At 53.0% G+C, this 20,808-nt stretch overlaps 1 protein-coding gene across 1 annotated transcript in view; it reads right to left on the bottom strand.

Moving 5' to 3' along the window:
- NAV1 (neuron navigator 1) overlaps positions 1–20,808 on the bottom strand; it is a 226,870-nt gene that overhangs the window by 77,096 nt on the left and 128,966 nt on the right. The window contains 1 exon segment of the mRNA XM_038380090.2: positions 18,247–18,612. Within this exon segment, the coding sequence (XP_038236018.2) occupies positions 18,247–18,612 (366 nt within the window).

The raw sequence follows: 20,808 nt of genomic DNA, 5'->3' as shown, positions 1-20,808 counted from the left end.
TACCTTGATACCTGCCACCTGACGGAATTAGCTGTGAGGCTCGGCAGGCATCTGCATTAACACGCTGTCTTCTGCAAACCTGCCAAAACTAAGCCAACTGCAGGCACCGCTCCTCCCGTTTTATCCAGCACAGAGAGCGTAAATGACTCGGCCACAGTAACATGGTGAGGCACCGACAGAGCCAGCAACAGAGCCCAGGCGTCCTGAGTGCGGGGCCTTGTGGTGCCAGGTGCTGTACGCACACACACACAAACACACACACACAGAAATTGTCCCTAAAGCGCTCACAATTCAAGTGGACAAGACAAAAGGTGGGAGGGGAAACTGAGGCACAGAGCAGGGTCGTGTCTTGCCAAGGTCACTTAGAAAGTCAGAAGCAGAGCTGGAAATTGAACCCAAATCTCATAAAACCCAGCCTGACGCCCTTTCCACTCGACCACATCGCCTTCCCAAACCAGGTGCGGACCCCTAGTGATTCCATAGTTGCGAGCCCAGCCCCTGGAGCAGTGCCATGTGGGCGGCAGCTTTACGGAACAGCAAGACCAGACACTGAAGCATTTCTAACGATGGTGGGGGATAGGCTTAGGGGACAGGTCGGTCCCTCTCTGCCCTGGCCAGTCCTCAGTAGTTTAGGCCTTCAGGAAAGGCAAAGACAAAGAGAATAACAAGGCTGTCCCAAATGGAAAACCCCGACCCCTCTCAGTGTCTGCCCAGAAGCAAAGAAAGGAAGTGCTCATGGGCACCCCATGGGCCCTACCTCCATCCTCTGAGAAATACCTTGCACTAGGCCTCTTAGCGAGGAGCCTGCACCAATGGCTGGCAGCACGGGGGGGAGAGGGGAGTACCTGGGCTCCTTTCAGGCTGACGGATACCCTGCAGCAGGGCGTGGGTCTCCCCTCCTAGCACCAGAGGCACTGGGGGCCCCTCTATGCAGTCTGACCTGGAGGATAGGGCTTGTCATGAATTTCCGGGGATGAGCCATGCTGGGTGCAGAGCATGTGCCAGCTTCATCAGGCAAGATGTAAGCTAGCTGGGTTTACAACAGATGGGTGGAGAGTCTCTCTGTGCCACCATCTATCACCTCTACTGAGGGACTGGAGGGAAACCCACCCCTCTGAGCAATGTAGTTATACCAACGCTATGTCGACAGGACAACTTCTCCCGTCGACACAGCTCCCGCCTCTCAGGGAGGTGGAGTATCTACGTTCTCTCATTGGCACAGACAGAAGCACTACAGCTGCAGCAGTGAAAACATAGACAAGCCCATAGCCTCTCCGCTAGTCCATTCAGCAGGGGCCTGGGCAGGATCGGAGCCCCATGGAGCTCTGGCCAGTCTAGCTTTCAATGCCTGAAGCAATGAGGCTTCTTCCCCCATCCCCTTGCGCTTGTACCTTGTGTGATGTTGCACTCCATATGCTTCATGGAAATATGCTGATGAATATGAGATAACTGGAATATGCTTTATGCTAAATACCCTTTCTATGGTGTCATTAGAAAGCCTATAATCTACTAAGTGTGTTCATCCTATTTGTTTGCATGTATTATTTCTGTAGCTAGAGTTAGGAGAATAAAATATAACTTGTATCACTGATGTAAACATAGGTTTAAGAGTAGCAGCCGTGTTAGTCTGTATTCGCAAAAAGAAAAGGAGTACTTGGGGCACCTTAGAGACTAACAAATTTATTAGAGCATAAGCTTTCGTGAGCTACAGCTCACGATGTAAACATATTAAGTGGAGGCCATTAAGGGTGCTCCAGAAACAATCAGTTGTAAATGGCCTTAGTTACTTGAAAGCCTGCCTGTGTACCTGTGGGCCAGCCCATGGGGAATGGAGATGAGGGGTCTTACAGTGACATATGATCATGTCACCTGATAATCACAGGTTTCAGAGTAGCAGCCGTGTTAGTCTGTATTCGCAAAAAGAAAAGGAGTACTTGTGGCACCTTAGAGACTAACAAATTTATTAGAGCATAAGCTTTCGTGAGCTACAGCTCACTTCAAATGCATCCGATGAAGTGAGCTGTAGCTCACGAAAGCTTATGCTCTAATAAATTTGTTAGTCTCTAAGGTGCCACAAGTACTCCTTTTCTTTTCACCTGATAATGAAATCCATTTTAAATCTGGTACTTTTCCATTTAGAAGGAGGGATGGGGACCCAGAGAGACAAAACATACCCGCCTTGTGCCAAAGCTATAAAAGAGGGGGGAGCAGGACAAAAGAGGTGGCCAGTCATGAGAAAACCCCTGCTTACCACCTGAGATGTCTGTTGGAACTAACAAGGACTGTACCAGGGGAAATGATTGGGCCCAGACTAGGAAGGAGTCTAGTCTGTGAAAGAAACTTATTGGAACATCTCTGAGGGTGAAATATTACATGTAATCAGTTTCTTAATGTATTAGACTTAGACTTGTGTGTTTTTGCTTTACTTTGCTTGGTGACTTACTTTGTTCTGTCTGTTATTACTTGAAACTGCTTAAATCCTCTTTTTATACTTAATAAAATCACTTTTGTTTATTAATAAACCCAAAGTAAGTGATTAATACCTGGAGGAGCAAACAGCTGTGCATATCTCTCTATCAGTGTTATAGAGGGCGGACACTTTACGAATTTACCCTGTAAAAGCTTTATACAGAGTAAAATGTATTTATTTGGGGTTCAGGCTCCCAGAAAGGCTGAACACTGGGTGCTGAGAAAGTCCCTGTTAACTGAGAAGCCCCTGGGCTGAGTGAATCTCAGTTTCAGTGAACTGCAAAGCAGTATGGCCTAACCTCTGGGTCTGTGTTGGAGCTGACTGAGGTGACTAAATCAGCAAGACAGGAGTGGAGGGACGCCTGTTCTGGCAGGAGGATTGTTCTCAGTGGTATCCCAGCTCATCGAGTGACAGTCTCGAGGGAAGTCTCCGTGCCCGAACCTGTCACACCTTGTTCAATGTATAAAGAAGCCATGTATGGCTAATGATCATCCGTCTTTTCCAGGTCTAGCCTGCAGGTCTCTATGGCTGACCAGAGAGCTGAGCGTGGCATTAGAATTACCAAGAAAGTGAATCTGAGGGGGGAAGGAAAACTATTTTCATTCCAACTATTCATTTGATGTGTGCTCCCGTTAATGCCTGTTTAACCCTCCTTGGGAGAAAAGCAAACCATGCAGAACTCTGCCCTAGGGGACAAAGTAGCTCTGCAAAAATCTTGGCATCAGTTAGGCAGCTGGTGTGCCGGAAGATGCCAGGATCAAGCCCTAGGAAGCCACCAGCAAGAGCTGTGGCTTTGCATCCAGGTTACAGCAAATTGTCCACCGTATTCTTCCTATGAGAGAATGGGGAATCTGCGTGAGTCCCGAGCGCTGGCTTCTGCTACTCTGGAGGGAGGGGGGTGAGCATCCACAACACAAGACTCGCATCAATAGCAAGCATAGGTTTGAATCCCACCAGACCAAACCCAACCCTTCCTCCTGCAGTGACGGGAACTATCAGATTGGCTGGGAGCCAGTCACTGGGCAGGGATCAAGGTCCTGTGCTGCTGTGACACTAACTCGCTGCCCTTTGCCCCCGGAAGCCATGGCCTTGGGGTGCATCCTGAAGCCCAGCATGCCTTTTGGGGGTGCCTGAGTGCTCACACTTTGGCTCTCAATCAAGCTGCCAGCGGCCCTCCCTGTCCTCCCCTTCCCCCCCAGCTGAAACACTTGGTAGTAGAGCAGCTCATGGTTGAATGGACAGCATGAGGATATTGGCGAGGGCAGCTCGGGAAGGCACCAAGACACCCAGCATGAATTTTTAGGCATCGGAGCAGCCAGATGATGTGGAAGGAGCCGGTTTCTTCTGAGATCGGCTTGACATGGAATAGGGTGATTGTGCTACAACTACGATTATGGAGCTCACGCAACGAACCAGAGAGACACCCGCCCCTGCCGGAACCCACTGCATCCCCCACGCACTGCCGTTGCAGCTCCTAGCCAAGGGGAACCAACCAGGGATTTGTTCTAATGTGTTAGGTGCAGGGTTCAGGCAGCCTCTGCATGGCTCCTACCGGCCCCTTGGGTTGCCCTAGGAATAGAAACAGGCTCCGGAGCTGGGGGCTGTCTTTTCATTGCATGTGTACAGCACATCACTACCCGAGCCTTCTAAGTGCTGCTGCAATAAAAAACAACGCATTCATGGTTCCTTTTATCAGGGAATCTCAAAGCACTTTACGAGCTCACAGCTTCCCTGGGAAGCAGTTACAAGGACTGTGTGTGCACTGCTATTGGATTGTGTATGCACTACACTGTGTACACTACAGTTGAACTGTGGCATATGCTTGTCTGACAACAGTGAGGTGCCAGTCAGGAAGCTGATCACCTCCTGAAAGATCAGTAAGAGGGAGGTTTGGCAGAACATCAGTGAATCAAACTGCACAGGCAACTGCTGCCTCCTGATTGGCTGCAGCTGATTCCTCTGAAAAGGCATATTCACTTCTAATGAGCCAATCCGATGGTGTATGCAAATCTCTGCTACCTGACTGGTTCAGAGATTAACGACAGCTCTTTTCCCAGCCTTCTACGTTCACGTCTCCTTTGGAATGTCATTGTCAGAGGGAAAAAGTGTTACCAACCAGAAAACCACAGTCATCATGGAGCGAGTTTTCCGATGTACCCGTCCTGACTCCACGCAGCCAGCTACGGCCTTTAGGTTTCAGCTAACATGATTTATGCGCCTGAAATATCCATTCATTGACTTTGGGGGTTGTACATCTTAGTGTTCATCTCAACGGAAACCAATATCTGCTCCCTGCTTGTGTTTAGATGGGGAAACGAGAAGCCAGCAAGACTAAGAGCAATGTTTTAAAAATGGCAGGGTCTCACATTGGCCACCCAGAACCCGAGGGACCCACAATCAGCAGTCACTGTGTAACTGTACCTGAAAGTGACTAGCCCAACCACTCCAAGCGAGCCAGTGGCAGAGGTGGGGATAAAACCCAGGAGTCCTGGCAGTTGGTCCCTGAGTTCAACCATTCAAACACACTCCCCCTACAGCAGGGAACTATGGCTCTGCCCCAAAACTGTGCACAAGGACACCAGCCTCTGTCCCGCTCTGCCACTGGGGAATGCTATGGTGGAGACACATCCCCCATCCCTGACTCAGAGGGGGATTGTAGGTGAGTTTAACACTGGGGGGAGCAGATGTGGGCTCTTGTCCAGGGGAGGGGCAAGCTGGGAGGGCAGAAGGGGTATGGAACTGGATGTTGCAGTTAGACCGGTCAGGTCCAGGGCTGGGCACTGTGAGTGGATTAGGGAGTAAGCTCTGGAAGATTTGGGCCAATGGGGAATTGCAACAGTTGGGCCTTGCTCAGAAATGGGGGTCGGTTCTTCCCCATGGAAATTCTTGGAAACCACAAGTCATGCTTGGGTGTGATGCAGTGCATTCCCAGAGCAAAGGGCTGCACAGAAGCCAAGGATGAAAGGCACCAAGGAGCAGAGAGGGGGTGACCCCCACCAAAGGCAGGGAAATCTCCCCTCCTACTCGAACACTGAACCCTTAAGTGGCAGCACAGCTTCAAGGCTACCCGAATTCACAGGCTGTCACCACATCAGCAAATCCATGGCACATTTGGCAATGGAAACGAAAGCCCATTGCTGGCTGGCAAGTTCCTAGAACATCCTTAGCGCATTTGCCACGGAATGGGCCCCGTCTGGCCATGTTGCCATGGAAATGTGCCTGTACCCTCACCCCCCGTCCCGCCCCACACAAACATCTGTCACACTATTGCAGCTGCTCCTTGCCACGCAGGCAGATGGAGCAGCGCGGCCAGGGCTGCATTCCCAGATTTCCCCCATGCGGCAGGTACATGCTTACAGGGCTAGCAGGAGAAGGAGATATGGGCCTCGGTTTCTAGTGTCACAAAGCCCCAGCTGGATTCAGAGGCTACAGAGACAGCAGGTGCTCGAATCTAGCGGGGTTGGGGGTGTTGAATCCACGGGTCTGGGCTTGACCAGTCTCTGGAAGCCAGAATGTTGCAGCTGGAACTGACCAGGACAAAGGCTGTCCCTGTCCAGCTGGCTGCTTGGCAGTGCATTGTAGAGCCATCAGATGCGTCCAGCCTCCCAGAGCCAGGCCTCTGGCCAGAGCCCAGCAGAGCATGGAGACACTATCTTTTCCATTCCCAGCACCTTCTGTTGTGCCGCTGCCTGCCGGCGCTGGCCTGGTGAGACGGGCGTTGTTCAGTCGCCCTCTCCACCGGGGACGCAGCAAGAAAAGTAAAAATGCTCCGTTAGTGTAAGAAAAGGCAAAGGGGAGAACTGGCAGCTGATCTCTGCAGGGCTTCAGTCCCCCATCATCATGCAGCCCCCAGAACCAACACGTGGGCAGCCCGGCAAATCCTGCCCAGGGTCCCCTCCCACACGGACCTGCCCCTATGGGCATGCTGCTTCCCCACCCCGCTGAGTGGCAGGTGAATACCGAGCTGGGGGACGGGATCTCCCTTATGCCATGTGACCAGGAGGGGAACCTTAGGGAATAACTAGCTGCTGTGGAGCAAGTGAGATGTGTTAGAAGGGGTGCCTCTGCCTCCGGGCTCATTCAGGTGCAAATGCACAGGAGATTGATGCCTGTAAGTCATCCCTGGGCTGGGGGCTACTGATGGCAGCGCAGGGCCCGTGCGCAGGATGCTTGGTTCTGGCACCTGCCTCAACCAAACAGCCTGGCTGCATGACACGCAGAAACCCCAGCGCCACTGCCCATGTGGGGACCGTCCAGTCCAGCCACAGCCTTCCACTCTGTGGAGCTGGGCATGGCTGGGACTGATGCTGCAGCTGGGAGCTGTGCCTTCCGCCGGGAGAGCGGCGCCTATGAATCCAGATCACACCTCCCTGGGCAGAGGAGTCAGCACAAAGTCTAGGCACCACTGCTCCAGCCTATGCACCACTTAAATCTTGCTTCAGCCCAGCTTCAGTGGTGCACAGGCCTTAGACAGGCCCCTTGGCAAAGGACTGTGTCTGCCCATGTGTTCCCTGCACAAGCAGCAGCCGTCCCTGCAGGGGCAGGCTGGGGAGTGAGGATGAGTATGTCCTGGGCAGGAGGAAGAAGTGGTTTGGACCTGAGCCATCCAGCTGGGGCAAATCAAGTGGGGTGTTTGGGGGGCAGGGAGCTGAACCTAGCACAGCTAAGGAGATCGGAGAGGAGGGGGAATGGGGTGAACCCCTTTGAGCTCACCTGGTACCAGTGCAGGCTAAGAAACACCTCAGACCCCTGATTTAATGGCACCCCAGTGCCTGGCCGCTGCCTGGCAGACTTGTCTCTCAGGTGTGCAGGGGATGAGTGCGGGCAGGGGGAGGGCCTGAGGAAGAAAGGGCTGCTGAGAGTGAGCTGTCACCGGGAAGCGGACCACTCTGATGGCTCATGGGTGAGTAGCTGACCCAGGGGCAGCCTTGCCCGGGGATGGTTCAGCTAAGCCGGGAGAATGAGCAGGAAAGGCACTTGGGTTTTGACCTGCCCCTCTGCATGGCCATGCCCACACTGCCTCACACCAAAAGAACCCGGGCAGCTCCTGGGGGCTAGAAGCAGCGTTGCACAAAAATAACCACAGCGTGTTAGCCACGTGGCAGCCCTGCCTCACATCGAACCCTCACTAGGCACCGAATGCAACCCACACACGTATGCAGAACATACTCACACCTGTGTGCATGCACCCCTCCCTTCATATTCACCCAGACACACACGTGTGCAGATCCTCTCACACTCAGGTGTGCACTCACACACAGGTACACACACATAGACACACAAGCTTTCGTGGCCCATCAGTTCTGCGGTGGCGCAGTTCGTGGCGACATTATTGATTCCTGGCTCCGTAAAAAACCAAGACCACAAAGGACGCCGCACAGTCTGCTTTGCAAACGCCATCTGAAATGTACAAGGCTCCCAGGAGAGCTGAATTCCCCACCCCTGCACACACACACACACGTTCACTCACCCACACAGAGACACACAGAGTGCAGGCACACAGGGCAACGCAATCACATCTACACAGTCGCCTGAGGTCTCCCTCCCACCCTCAGTCTCCTGAGGTTTAAACTACAGCACACAGCGCAGAGATCACTCCCATCTCCTGTAATCAGCACCACTCTCCAGGTGAGGGGCAGAGGTCAATTAACCCAGCGAGTGCTGAGCCTTACAATGATCAATGGGATTGGGGGCACCTTTCCAAGGCCTCAGCAAGGGATGCCAGCGGAGGCGGGAGAATTAAAGGTTAATCTGAGAGCCCCTGACTCTGCACTAATATCTGCACTGCGTGGTGACCTACTGCCCTACAAAATCTCGCTTTGGCATCACATCCATTTCCAAAGGGATGTCCTCCCTTCCCCCCAACATATTAGCAGTTCAGTCTCAAGGTGGCTAATGGCCCCATTTCGAGAACTCTGCTGCTGTCTGGTGCATTAATGCCAATGGGAGACATGGGGCACAGCTGGGGCAGACACAGCATCTTACTGATTCTAGGTCACAGTCAGCTGGGGAGATATTAAAGGAAGGATCCTGAACTGGACTGGGGGCCTGGAGTGCTCCAGGACGGTACAGCACCAGCAGAGCAGCTCCCCCCCCACCTCCTGCCCACCAACATACCAGAGCTGGAAGGACCAGCTGGAGGGGTGAGAGAGAAGTTTGGCTTCCATGGCCCTGTGCCCACCCTGCAGGCTTCGATGACAAGGTCTGTGGGGCAGGGATGGCGTCTCTTCCATGTTCTGTACAGCACCCTGCACGCGCCCATCCCCGGCCTCTCTGCTGAGGTGCCAGCAAAGGCTCTGCTCATGATGGCAGGTTTCCATCAATCCCCCAGGATCTGGACTGGGTTCATGCACCCATGTCACCGAGGCCGGGCATCACAGGAAACGACTGCCAGTCACTACTAGCCTGGGCTGCATTGGGAACAGTCACCTTGGGCTTGAACGTAGGACCATCCTCACTCTGGCTCTCATATGCCCCAGAGAGACGCCACTGTCATACCTAGACAACCAGCAGGTCCTGCAGGTCTCTGGCCTGTCTATGCACTGAGCATGCAGTACTGCTGACCCGAATTATAGTGCACCTGGCCTGTCTGAACCCTGAGCTTCTACTGCTGCTAATGGCACAGCCCAGTGGTCACAGATCTGACCTGCTCAAGGTTCAGTTCAGCACCTACCCATTTGGATGCTCCTCCAAGCCTCTCATGGAACGAGGCTCCAGATCTGGCCACAACTCCTGCAAGGAAACCCTTCAGCACCTCTGCTCCCAATTCCATCCAGAGCCAGGGAGGAGAGAGCCCCTGGAACCTGGGGTCACTAGGCTGAACCCAGGAAGCTTGAGGTTCCACCACTGAGCGGGAGCGCTCACCCACCTGCTCCGGGGCTGGGTGGGGAAAGGGGAAGGGAAGCACGGCTAGCTCATGGACCCCGGATTTCTGCACCTGAAACAAACCGGGCTTCTGCAGCTGATCCGCAGTGCTGGTTTGTCAGTGGCAAAGAGAAGAATCTCGATGCGCGGGGCAGAGCGTGCTCCCCGCAACACAGCTCGCATCACTCAGACTGTGTCCCCGGAGAGAGCGATGTCCCAGTACGGAGAGGGGACGTTTGTCTCAGACTATTTACGGACCCTAGCGAGGGGCCTGTGGTCAAAGGGTACGGCTGTATCGGGAAGAACTGCTAGAGAGTCATGGTTTAATCTGCAAACTGGCTTTGTCATTGCCTGGCTCTGTTTTAGTGCTGATTGTTTTGGAGGATGGGGGCGGGGTTATTCAATAGCTGAGCAGCACACGCGTTTCACAGGACCAGATAATCACCATATGAGAACAGCCCCCTAGTGCTTTTTGATGCTAGACCTTCAAGTGCTTTACAAAGGTGACGGGGAAACTAAGGCACAGAGCAGTGAAGTGACTCACCCAAGGCGATGCAGTGGGTCAGTGGCAGTGCCCAGTGAGGAACTCGGGTCACCTGATTCATTGTCCCATGCCTTGTCCACTGGACTTCTCTGCCTCCCAGCTACGTAGTTCTGAGCTGGACCCTGTCTCTGGTGTTCGCAAACGCTATTGACAGACCCCCAAGAAGGCTCGGGTGCTGGGGATTTGGGTGGGATGGTTAGACTCCCTCCTGGCTTCAGTGAAAGGAGCGAGTTGCATCAGAACAAAGCACTGCAGCAAGACATGGACCGTCAAGCCATGCAAGGCTGAGAGTAAAGCCCTCCCCATCTCGCCAGAGCGCTCTCAAAGGCAGCATGCAGTTACCAGGTCTGCCGGGCCCTAGGCCCCAAACCCTCCGATTCCAGCAGTACAGGGGGTCTCAAAGCCTCAGCAAGGCTGGGCTTAAGGCGACTTTCTCCTGACAGCTGGGCACTTGAAAGGAGAAAGAGAAAATTAATCCCATCTGTGTGAGGAGCTTTAAACAAAGGAGGGAAACCCACTGGCGAGCAAAGCAGCAAAGCAAAGCAGCGCAAGGTAGCAGGAAATGACCCTGGGCATGGGAACCACAATGAGTGGGGGCAGCTTTTCTCACTTGGTGCAAAGGCAGCTGTAAAGGCGCTGTCTGTTGGATGCACCTACCCGCTCGGTCCGTCTAAGCAGCTTATGGGACTGTCCATGCTCCCACTGACGGCTCAGCATCAAGCTGCTATGAAGTGTCACCTACACAGAGGGCTTGGGCTTGGCTCATCTCTGCACATTGGCTTCTAGCCAGCCAGCCACACGAATCTCTGCACACCAAGATTGCAAAGGGTGAGTCCCCCCCCTTCGGTGTTACCTGACTCCGTGCGCGGCCCTGCACTAACTGGGCTTCTGCATCTGTCACATCATGGCATTTGAGCTTGTGTTTCCACATGACGATCTGAGAAAAAACAAAGCCAGATCTCACGGCATCCACCATCCAGGAACAAAGGTGCCACGAAGAGACCAGAGCTCCTGCCATTTTGGCCCCACAAATGTCTCCATGAGCCATGAAACTAGCCCGTAGGAAGCACCACAATACCAGGGCCAGATTCATAACTAGGGCAGACATAAAATGATGTGGCCCCATCACCAAAGGGCTTACAACCGAGTATGGACCAGAGGGCGGCCATATGGATCAGCAGGGAAGAAAGAGAGATTGTTATTATTACTTACAGTTTTCAGTACTTATTCAAGCATTCAAGAATTAACAGGCCCAATGGAGTTACTCCTGATTTATACAGGGGGTGAGTACACAGGGGTGAGTGAGGGGAGAATCGGGCACAGGAGTTACTCCTGATTTACACAGGGGTGAGTGAGGGGGAGTCGGGCACAGAAATTACTCCTGATTTACACAGGGGTGAGTGAGGGTAAGTGAGGGGGGAATCGGGCACAGGAGTTACTCCTGATTTATGTGAAAGTAAGTGAGGGGGGAATCGGGCACAGGAGTTTCTCCTGATTTACACGGGGATAAGTGAGAGGGGAATTGGGTACAGGAGTTACTCCTGATTTATACGGGGATGAGTGAGGGGGGAATCGGGCACAGGAGTTACTCCTGATTTACACGGGGACGAGTGAGGGGGGAATCAGGCACAGGAGTTACTCCTGATTTATGCCAGACCCCACCCCCCATATAATGAAGATGTTGGGGTGCTGATACAGCCCCCTAAACATGTCCTATATTTAGCTTGATTCACCTGCACAGGGAACCAATTATGTTTCATTCCGCAGGCAGAGGTGTGGGGGGCAATCCTTGAGCCAAGCGCTAGGGCAGTAATTAGAACCCTGCCAATAGGGACACATGTCACTTTAACAGAGCTCTCTGCAAACCCATGTGCTTTGCCTTTCACTCGGCCCCAGGGCCAATAATAAACTGGCAGCTGCTGCCGGGGCTTAGTGCCTGTGCACAGAGCTCTGAGGGGCACCGGAAACAGCTGCCCGCATTACCGTCCGTCATTCCCCCATGGCGGGAGTGAGGATCCAGGTAGTGAGCAGCCACAGAACTGGTACCGCAGGAGAGTTCCCCTCACAGTGCCCCATGCCTGATTCATGTTCCCCAGCTATGCTGAAATGTGCCAAAGGCTGCCACAATGTGAGTGTGGGGTGGGGGATTTTAATCCAAAAACCAGCACTGACCTTGGTAAGGCAATGGGTACTAAACAGCCTTCTTTTAGGCTCAATGGGAGCAATGAAGCCTAAAGGCAGATGCAGACAATGTGGGAGACCGCCCAAAGCAACAGGCCACGTGGCAGCCACAGCAAATCCATGTGGGCTGAGGGGTTTCCCTGCTTGCAAACACCGGAGCTGGGAAGTTGCGGGCTGTGTATGTTGGAGGCAGAGAGCCAGGAGAAGGAGCTGTGAGCCTGATCTTGAGAGGAAGCGTCAAGCAGAGAGACGTAGCTTCCTGGGCACAGAGTTCGCTGGAGGGGCAGGTGTGGGGATTTCTGAACGAGGAACCTGCCTGCTGCTCCTAGTTTCTGCAGCGGTCAGAGGGACGTGCCTGTGAGCACTTTCTTTGTAAATAAACCAGATCCCACCAACAACCGACCTGAGTCGCAGCATCGAGTTCTCCTCTTGACAGAAACAACCCTGCAAGACCCTGGATATGGCTGCCACTCAGGCCAAAGGGGCAACATCCATCTCTAGGGCAGATCAAGGAGGTCAGTTGCTCTGGCCCATTTTCAGCCTTTACCCACAGTAAAGAAGGTCACTTAGTGCCCTATGATGTGTTCACATGGCCACAACCTGTACAGAGACGCATCACCGCTGCATCGCCAAAGGCCACTGAGCAGCCACCAGTAGGCAGTAATGCATCATCATTACCACTCCAGATAGAATCTTAACCCGTGACCTAGAACTAAAAGCCAGTAACCCCCATGCCGTTAGCCAGCCAGCCTTTTCCTACCAGCCTTAAGCCTGACAGTCATCACACTTTCCAAAAAAGAAGCTAAGGGCCCCAACTCTTCCGGCTCCTAATGCCCCAAGAGCAGAAGCCCCGTTGCTGATCGCAGAGGGAACTGGCAGGCTCTGCCTCAGGAAGACTCCCCTGGATGTCGATGGGCTGTAGGTCAGATCCCAAACTAGCTCTGTCTCTCCCAGGGCAGCCTCAGAGCTCTGCCCGGCTTCTGCTCTAGGCTCCTACCGAACCTCCCAAAGGGGGCAGCAGCAAGCTATCCTTGATCAGCATAACAAGCCCACTCCACATCCATACAGTACGGACACTGTGGGCTCTAAGGGTCTGTCTACACTGCAGTTAAGACAGCCACGGCTGGCCCAGACCAGCTGATTCGGGCTCGGGGTAAGGGGCTGTTTAATTGTGGTGCAGACATTCCATCTTGGGATACAGCCTGAGCTCTGGGACCCACCCATCTCGCAGGGTCCTAGAACCCAGCCTCCAGCCCGAGTGTCTACAACACAATTAAACAGCCCCTTAGCCTGAGCCCTTTAGCCCAAGTCAGCTGGCAGAGGCCAGCTGTGGTTTTTTAATGGCAGTGTAGACCGAACACAGAGACCCAATCCCCATTACAAAAAAGAAAAGGAGTACTTGTGGCACCTTAGAGACTAACAAATGTATTTGAGCATAAGCTTTCGTGAGCTACAGCTCACTTCATCGGATGCATTTGGTGGAAAATACAGTGGGAAGATTTATATATACACACAGAGAACATGAAACAATGGGTTTTATCATACACACTGTAAGGAGAGTGATCACTTAAAATGATAATGATAAAATGAAAATGATAAAACCCATTGTTTCATGTTCTCTGTGTGTATATATAAATCTTCCCACTGTATTTTCCACCAAATGCATCCGATGAAGTGAGCTGTAGCTCACGAAAGCTTATGCTCAAATAAATTTGTTAGTCTCTAAGGTGCCACAAGTACTCCTTTTCTTTTTTGCGAATACAGACTAACACGGCTGCTACTCTGAATCCCCATTACATGTTTCTGGGAGCAGTCACTTCCCAGGAGACAAGGTGACCTGCGCTAAGTCGGCGTATGGGGCTATCACAGCCGCCGCCCTCTCCTCAACCCACCCCCTCACAGCTGCCTTTTTGCTCACCCACATGGGCCAAAAAGAAAGGGACTGAGTGTGTTAAGGGACAGGGCTCCTTGAACAGAGCAGCCATTTGGGATCAGGGGAAGCAGAGAGGGTTACTGGTCTCATCATGTGTCAGAGAGTCCCCAAGGCACCCACCAGAGCTGCGGGCTCTCACCACACGCCACAAGCAGCTGGCACGACTAGGAGCTCTAAGCAGTGTAGCAGGCCAAATCCCGCCCCATTCTCTGGGACAAATCAAATACCAGGGTTATTTATTTTCTCATGCATTGAAACAGGAAACCTCCAATGTGTTGAAATTCTGGCCTTGAGTCAGAGGCGGGGGCAGGGAAGAGAGGGGGACTGGTTTTTTGTTCAACACACAACCCCCCAGGCGGCATCTCAAGAGCTCGATGGGATCAGTATGGGGAGGGCTGTGTTTCAAAAGAAAACAACACATGCTTTAAATCCAAAAAGTCCCACCCATCTGTCCCCTTCTAACAGTCACTTTCACAGCCTTACTTGGCATCAGAAACCTCTCCTGGGCAAGAGTGGAAGAGAACTCAAATGGGCTGGGGAGACTGGACACAGCTCTTTGCAGGGTTTGGCTGGCTGACGACTCCTGCTAGCCTCAGGGTCTGATCCTGCCAGGTGCTGAGCAGCCTTACTTTCTAGTGGGGAACCCGCAAGAGGCAGAGTGCTGCTGCGGGGCACTGAATGACCCAGCACCTTCTGGGGACTGAACAAGCTCTCCAATACGGATTTCCCCTCTGCAGCACCCTGCTCCTGTGCATCAGGGACTTGGATCCATCTGCCCCTTCACTTGAACACCCACTGATGGTAACAGCCAGGAGGTTTGGCAGAGTCACTGGACTCAGGTCTCGTTGGTAACAGATCTGCAGCCCAGAGCTGTGAAATTAACAAGGGCTTGCACAGAGCTCTCCATGCCGCATGGTTATTTTTAGGACCATGGCGATGCCCCATCCCTCGAAGGATATTTGGGCTATTTTTTCTCCCTTTTTATACTTCCAGAGATAAATGGAAAACTCATGACATTGTATCTCTCCCTTGAGTTTCCATTTCTGACACGCAGTGAGGAACAGACAAGGCCAAATGCTGTTCTTCCTCAACCAGAGCTGGGCTGTATCAAATGAGATCCCCTCCATGCCCACTGACGTCAATGGTGAATGGACAGAGCTGAGCACAACCCAGGATCGGGGCCCCTGTCGCTGCCAAAATGGAGCATGTGTAAGGACCAGCTGGGCTGCATGCAGGAAGGATGACAGGGTGGTGTTGTTTCTGGGCATTCTGCCTTGGAAGGTTGGTCAGGAATTGTTGGTTGACCCCCTTCCCGGCTGCTTTTATCCACTGCTGGGGTCCCAGCAGACCCAGGTGAGCTGTCTTGGAGCTGTGCTCTCCTTCCTCTCCCTGGGATGGCTCAGCAAACATTCCAGCAGCACAGGGGCAGTCAGCTGGGGCTTTTCCTCCGGGGATAGGGGTGTCGTCTCTAACCAGGGATCACACACACACAGCCATCAACCAAAGATAGGCGGCACAAAGAACATCCCAGCCTGGGGTTAACCCAGTCCTGTCACTCCGGCTACAGAGACTGACCTTCCCTAAGAAGCTTTCTCCTGTCCAGTCCATTTGTAGCCTTTCCCTGATGTGGGGGTGGGGGTGGGGAAGACAAGGTAAGCTGAGTTTAACCCCATGTGCACCAGGGACCAGTTAGTACCATCTCCCACTGATCCCAGGTTGGTACTCAAGAAAAATCTGCAAAGCCCCAAAGCATCTTTGCTGGTTCTAGCCCTATCAGGTCCTGAGACGTTAAAATCACATCCTTCTGATTACAGTCATGCTTTTCCCTCTCCCCCACCAACAACCCTTCTGGTTAGGCAGCTGATCTCTCCCAAAACACGAAAGGATCAGATTCTCAATGGGTATAAATCATCACAGAACTACTGAAGTCAATGGGGCTACACTGTTTTACAGCTGAGGATCTGGCCCTTTGCAGAAGCGCACGGCAGATGCTCTCGCACGTTAATTTCTCACCCTAGTCGCTGTGGAAGGAGAAACCACTAAAGCCGGATCAAAGACCAAGTGGCAAATACAGCCAGATGATCATTGGAACATGAAGCCCCAGATCCTCATTATCTTCATTAACGATCTGGAGGATGGCGTGGATTGCACCCTCAGCAAGTTTGCAGATGACACTAAACTGGGAGGAGAGATAGATACACTGGAAGGTAGGGATAGGATAGAGAGGGGTCTAGACAGATTAGAGGATTGGGCCAAAAGAAATCTGATGAGGTTCAACAAGGACAAGTGCAGAGTCCTGCACTTAGGACGGAAGAATCCCATGCACTGCTACAGACTAGGGACGAGTGGCTAGGCAGCAGTTCTGCAGAAAAGGACCTAGGGGTTACACTGGACGAGAAGCTGGATATGAGTCAACAGTGTGCCCTTCTTGCCAAGAAGGCCAATGGCATTTTGGGCTGTATAAGTTGGGGCATTGCCAGCAGATGGAGGGACATGATCGTTCCTCTCTATTCAACATTGGTGAGGCCTCATCTGGAGTACTGTGTCCAGTTTTGGGCCCCACACTACAAGAAGGATGTGGAAAAATTGGAAAGAGTCCAGCGGAGGGCAACAAAAATGATTAGGGGACTGGAACACATGACTTAAGAGGAGAGGTTGAGTGAATTGGGATTATTTAGTCTACAAAGAAGAATGAGGGGGGATTTAATAGCTGCTTTCAAGTACCTGAAAGGGGGTTCCAAAGAGGCTGGATCTAGACTGTTCTCAGTGGTAGCAGATGACAGAATGAGGAGTAATGGTCTCAAGTTGCAGTGGGGGAGGTCTAGGTTGGATATTAGGAAAAACTTTTTCACTAGGAGGGTGGTGAAATACTGGAATGCGTGACCTAGGGAGGTGGTGGAATTTCCTTCCTTAGAAGTTTTTAAGGTCAGGCTTGACAAAGCCCTGGCTGGGATGATTTAGTTGGGGATTGGTCCTGCTTTGAGCAGGGGGTTGGACTAGATGACCTCCTGAGGTCCCTTTCAACGCTGATATTCTATGATTCTATGATCCGAGGAGCTGAACGAGGAGTGAATGGCTCACATTGTGGAACAGCTCAGAAGCCCACCAGCTTCCTCGTGGTTATTCAGCACTCCTTCCCAGCCCTCTGGAAAACTGCACCTGAGCACTGTCATGTGGTCCCCCAGGAGCCATCTGCAGAGCAGCTGGGAGGTGCTTCCCAGCAGGGGCCAAGAATGACACACGCTAGCTCTGCTTGATTTAGTGTGCTACAAACAGCAGTGCGGCTGCGGTGGCGGCACGGGCAATGGCCACCCAACCCTGCTGGAACATACTCAGGAGACTAGCCCGATCTGCTGTGGCCACGCTGCCACTTGTACTTTGAGTACAGCGTGTGGGTCTACCTGAGCTGGGATGCTCCCTCCCAGCTGCAGTGCAGACAAACCCTCGGTCTAGCAGGGCTGTTTCGGCATCAAGCCTGGCTCTCAACCAGTATCATTGCCATTAACTTTGCTGATCCCCAAATGCTGCTTACATCAGATAAAAGATACTTCCAGAGCTGCCCCATGCCGCTTGTATTCCTCTCAAACACGCCACCATGCCCAGGGGACAACAGCACCTTACAGGATGCTGGCCCGCTGGCCTGGCACAACAAGGTGCACCATCCCTACAGGCCACCTGATACTAATTATCACCTGCCACAAAGCTTAGAACCCACTAGAAATATAATGGGTGGGGGAAGGACACTGCAATGTATCTAATTATCCATCCATCCATCCACCCCCTGACATGCTTCTATCCATCCATCCCTCTAAGCACCCCTCTATCTATCCATCCATCCCTATATGCACCCATTGACCTATCCATCCATCCACCCTCCATGCATCTATCCATCCATCCCTCTATGCACTCATCTATCTATCCATCCATCCACCCCCATCCATCTATCCATCCCTATATGCACCCATCTATCAATCCATCCATCCATCTGCTCTTTCTGTCTCTCTCTCTCTCGATCTCGTAGACTCAGATTCCAAGGCTGAAGGGACCATTGTGATTATCTAGTCTGATCTCCTGTATAATGCAGGGCAGAGAACTTCCCCACAATAATCCCTAGAGCAGATCATTTAGAGAAGGATCCAATCTTTGGATCCCCCACAGTCCTTGTAAGTTGTTCCAGTGTCAATGACTCTCATGGTTAAAAACGTACACCTTTTTTCCAGTCGGAATCTGTCTCGCGCCAGCAGCGGCACTCACCCCGTGGTGATGTCGTCGTCCTCTGTCAGGGTCTTCCCCATCAGGTCGCTGTCGCTCATGTACCCAGACTTCAGATCCACGTCGTCGACATCCAGGGACTCAACGAGCTCCAGCCGGGAGATGTGGCTCAGCTTGCTGGGGCTGCGCATAGGCATGGTGTGGGAATAGTGCGCCCGCTCGCCATGCATGTACCAGCTGGGGGTGCCTTCCGACCGGCAACTCCCACCCACCGAGGGAGCATCCCCGGCCTGCAGCCGGGGGCTGGATTGCCCGTAGCGCCAGGACAGGGGGGAGGAGCGGTTGGACAGGCTGGACACGCTCCTGGGGTTGGCTTCATCGCTGTCGTAGCAGGTCATCTCCAAAGAGCTGCAAGGAAGGAGCAGAGAGCAAAGCTTTAGGGACGGGCATGCCCCGGGGCAGTGAGCGCAAAGAAAACAGCCCTGGTCCTAGGGGAGAGGTGGAGTCCTTGGCTCCATCCTGCTATCGGACCTGCAGGTGCTCAGCACCTCCAGAAATTAGGGCTTGTTCTTAGCCACCCAGGTTTAACACTTTGGGTTCAAGGATGGGGTGGAACCAGGATAGGAACCCAAGAGTCCACAGTACTAGGCCACTGTCTTAACCGTAATCCTCTCCTTCTTCCCAGCTGCCCCCAATCCCTATTCTCATGATCCCAGTGGCCCCTATGCTCCCCTCATTTATGTCCCTTCCGGCTCCAAATGGCTTTGCACTGCTCCTGGGCCCTTCCCTAGTCTCCCAGGTCCCAGGCTGGTGCCTACCCACCAGGCCATCCTCCCTCTCTGAGCCTAACGGTACCGAGGAGTTGAGCTCTGCAGTGGCCTTGCCTCTAGCCCTCCAGCGTGGCAGGAAAGCAATGGCAGCCTTGGAAGTAGAAAGAGATCCTGGAAAGCGCATAAATGGCTCCAAGATTAATCTAGGGGACGGCGTCCCATTCCCTCTTTGTGCCTTGATTTGACAGGCAGCAGAGGCAGGCGCAGGCTCCCCACTCTGGTGAGGGCCCCCTTTCGTTTGATTCAATAAAGCGGGTATTGGATGCTAAACACAAAGTGATGATTAAAAACAAATCGACAGTGGATTAACAGCTCTAGAGAACCGCCCAGCAGAGCTGGTTCCAATCATTTGGTTGACGCACAAGCGTTGTCTTATTAAATCTAAATTATGTGGATGTTTTGGAGCCTGTAAACTGAGGGACAGAGCTGCCAACATCTTGCTTCGCGCAAGCTCCTGCATCATGCTGGAGGGGACGTGCCTAGGCTCTCTGGGTGCAAGCACTGGGAAATGCATTTCCCCCATAAGATTTCAATGAGGCCTCGATAGTATTGCGTCCCCTGCTGACAGACGCACCTAGAGTATGGCAGACCCCAGAGCAGAGAGTCTGCAAACTCACTTCCATCTGCGTGTAATGGGGAGGAACTTCACACAGACAACTCGGCTGCCATAAATGCTCCCCCCACCCCAACACTGGGATCCTGCCCCTGGCTGTCAATCAGCCATTCTAGTCAGATGGTGAGCAGGTTCTGAATCCATAGAAAACAACTGATCTCTGGAATCTAGCTGAGACAAGAGCTAGGGGGAGTGCCATGGGGACTGAGGGGCACCAGCAGAGCTGAGCAAGTGGAGTCCAGGGCTCGGACAGCAGAGGGAGTTGTACGGCTAGATGGAGGCACATGGGCCTATGAGAGCTGTGGCGTGGAGTAGCAGTGGAAGCCCTAGGCTGGAAAAGCAGTGGGGGCCGGGGGTGCAAGTCAGGATTGAAGGGCATCAGCAGAGCGGTGGGGTGGGGGCAGCCCAAGGCTGGAAGAGCAGTGCGGGGAGCAGGTCAGATTGAGGGGCATCAGCAGAGTGGTGGATGGAGGAAGCTCGCACAGCCCCTGCCATGCACTCAAACCAGCCTATTACTTCCTTATTTTTATATCAGCCAAATTCCCCAGCCCCTCCAATCTGTACCGTACTGTACACAAACTGCACTTTCTTCTGCTGCCCAGAGCCTGCCTCCTTCAGACCCGGGAGTCTCCACAGAAACACTTCCAGACGCTCTGGACACCTGCAGGTGTGGTAGGCAGCGGATGGAGAGACTTTGCTGACTCGGCCCTGGCTAAACCAGGGATTGTTCCCATGGGCTGTTTCGCTGACTCATCAGGCAGCACAAAGCCATGATCAAAGGGAAACTGGCCTGAAATCCAAGGGCATTTGCGAAGGCACAGAGCGGACACAGCCTCGCCCATTGCCCTGCCCTGCTGGGATGTAGGGGGACGGGGAGTCCCATCCCTGCAGTTATTCAGTGCTTAGCTCCTTCAGCAGAGAAGCTGAGTGAGTCAAGTCCGAGCTGCACGGTGGAGTGATGGCCGCATTGGAACATAATCCCATCGTGCCACCAGAGCAGAAGAGGCCAGGGTGCGAGGGGCTGGGGGAGAAGAACCGCTGGCTAAGTTGTAGGAGTTAGCACTCCACTTTGGGGTTTTGGGGGAACCCCCAAACCTTAGCTGCAGACCCAGGCGGCGAGCAAAGGGCTTTCACCACAACTCCTTGGTGCGCATCCACATT

This window comes from Dermochelys coriacea, chromosome 21 (assembly GCF_009764565.3).
Source record: "Dermochelys coriacea isolate rDerCor1 chromosome 21, rDerCor1.pri.v4, whole genome shotgun sequence".
NCBI classification, from domain to species: domain Eukaryota; kingdom Metazoa; phylum Chordata; order Testudines; family Dermochelyidae; genus Dermochelys; species Dermochelys coriacea.
The sequence above is the reverse complement of the archived record's forward strand: the minus strand, read 5'-3'. Positions and strand labels throughout refer to the sequence as shown.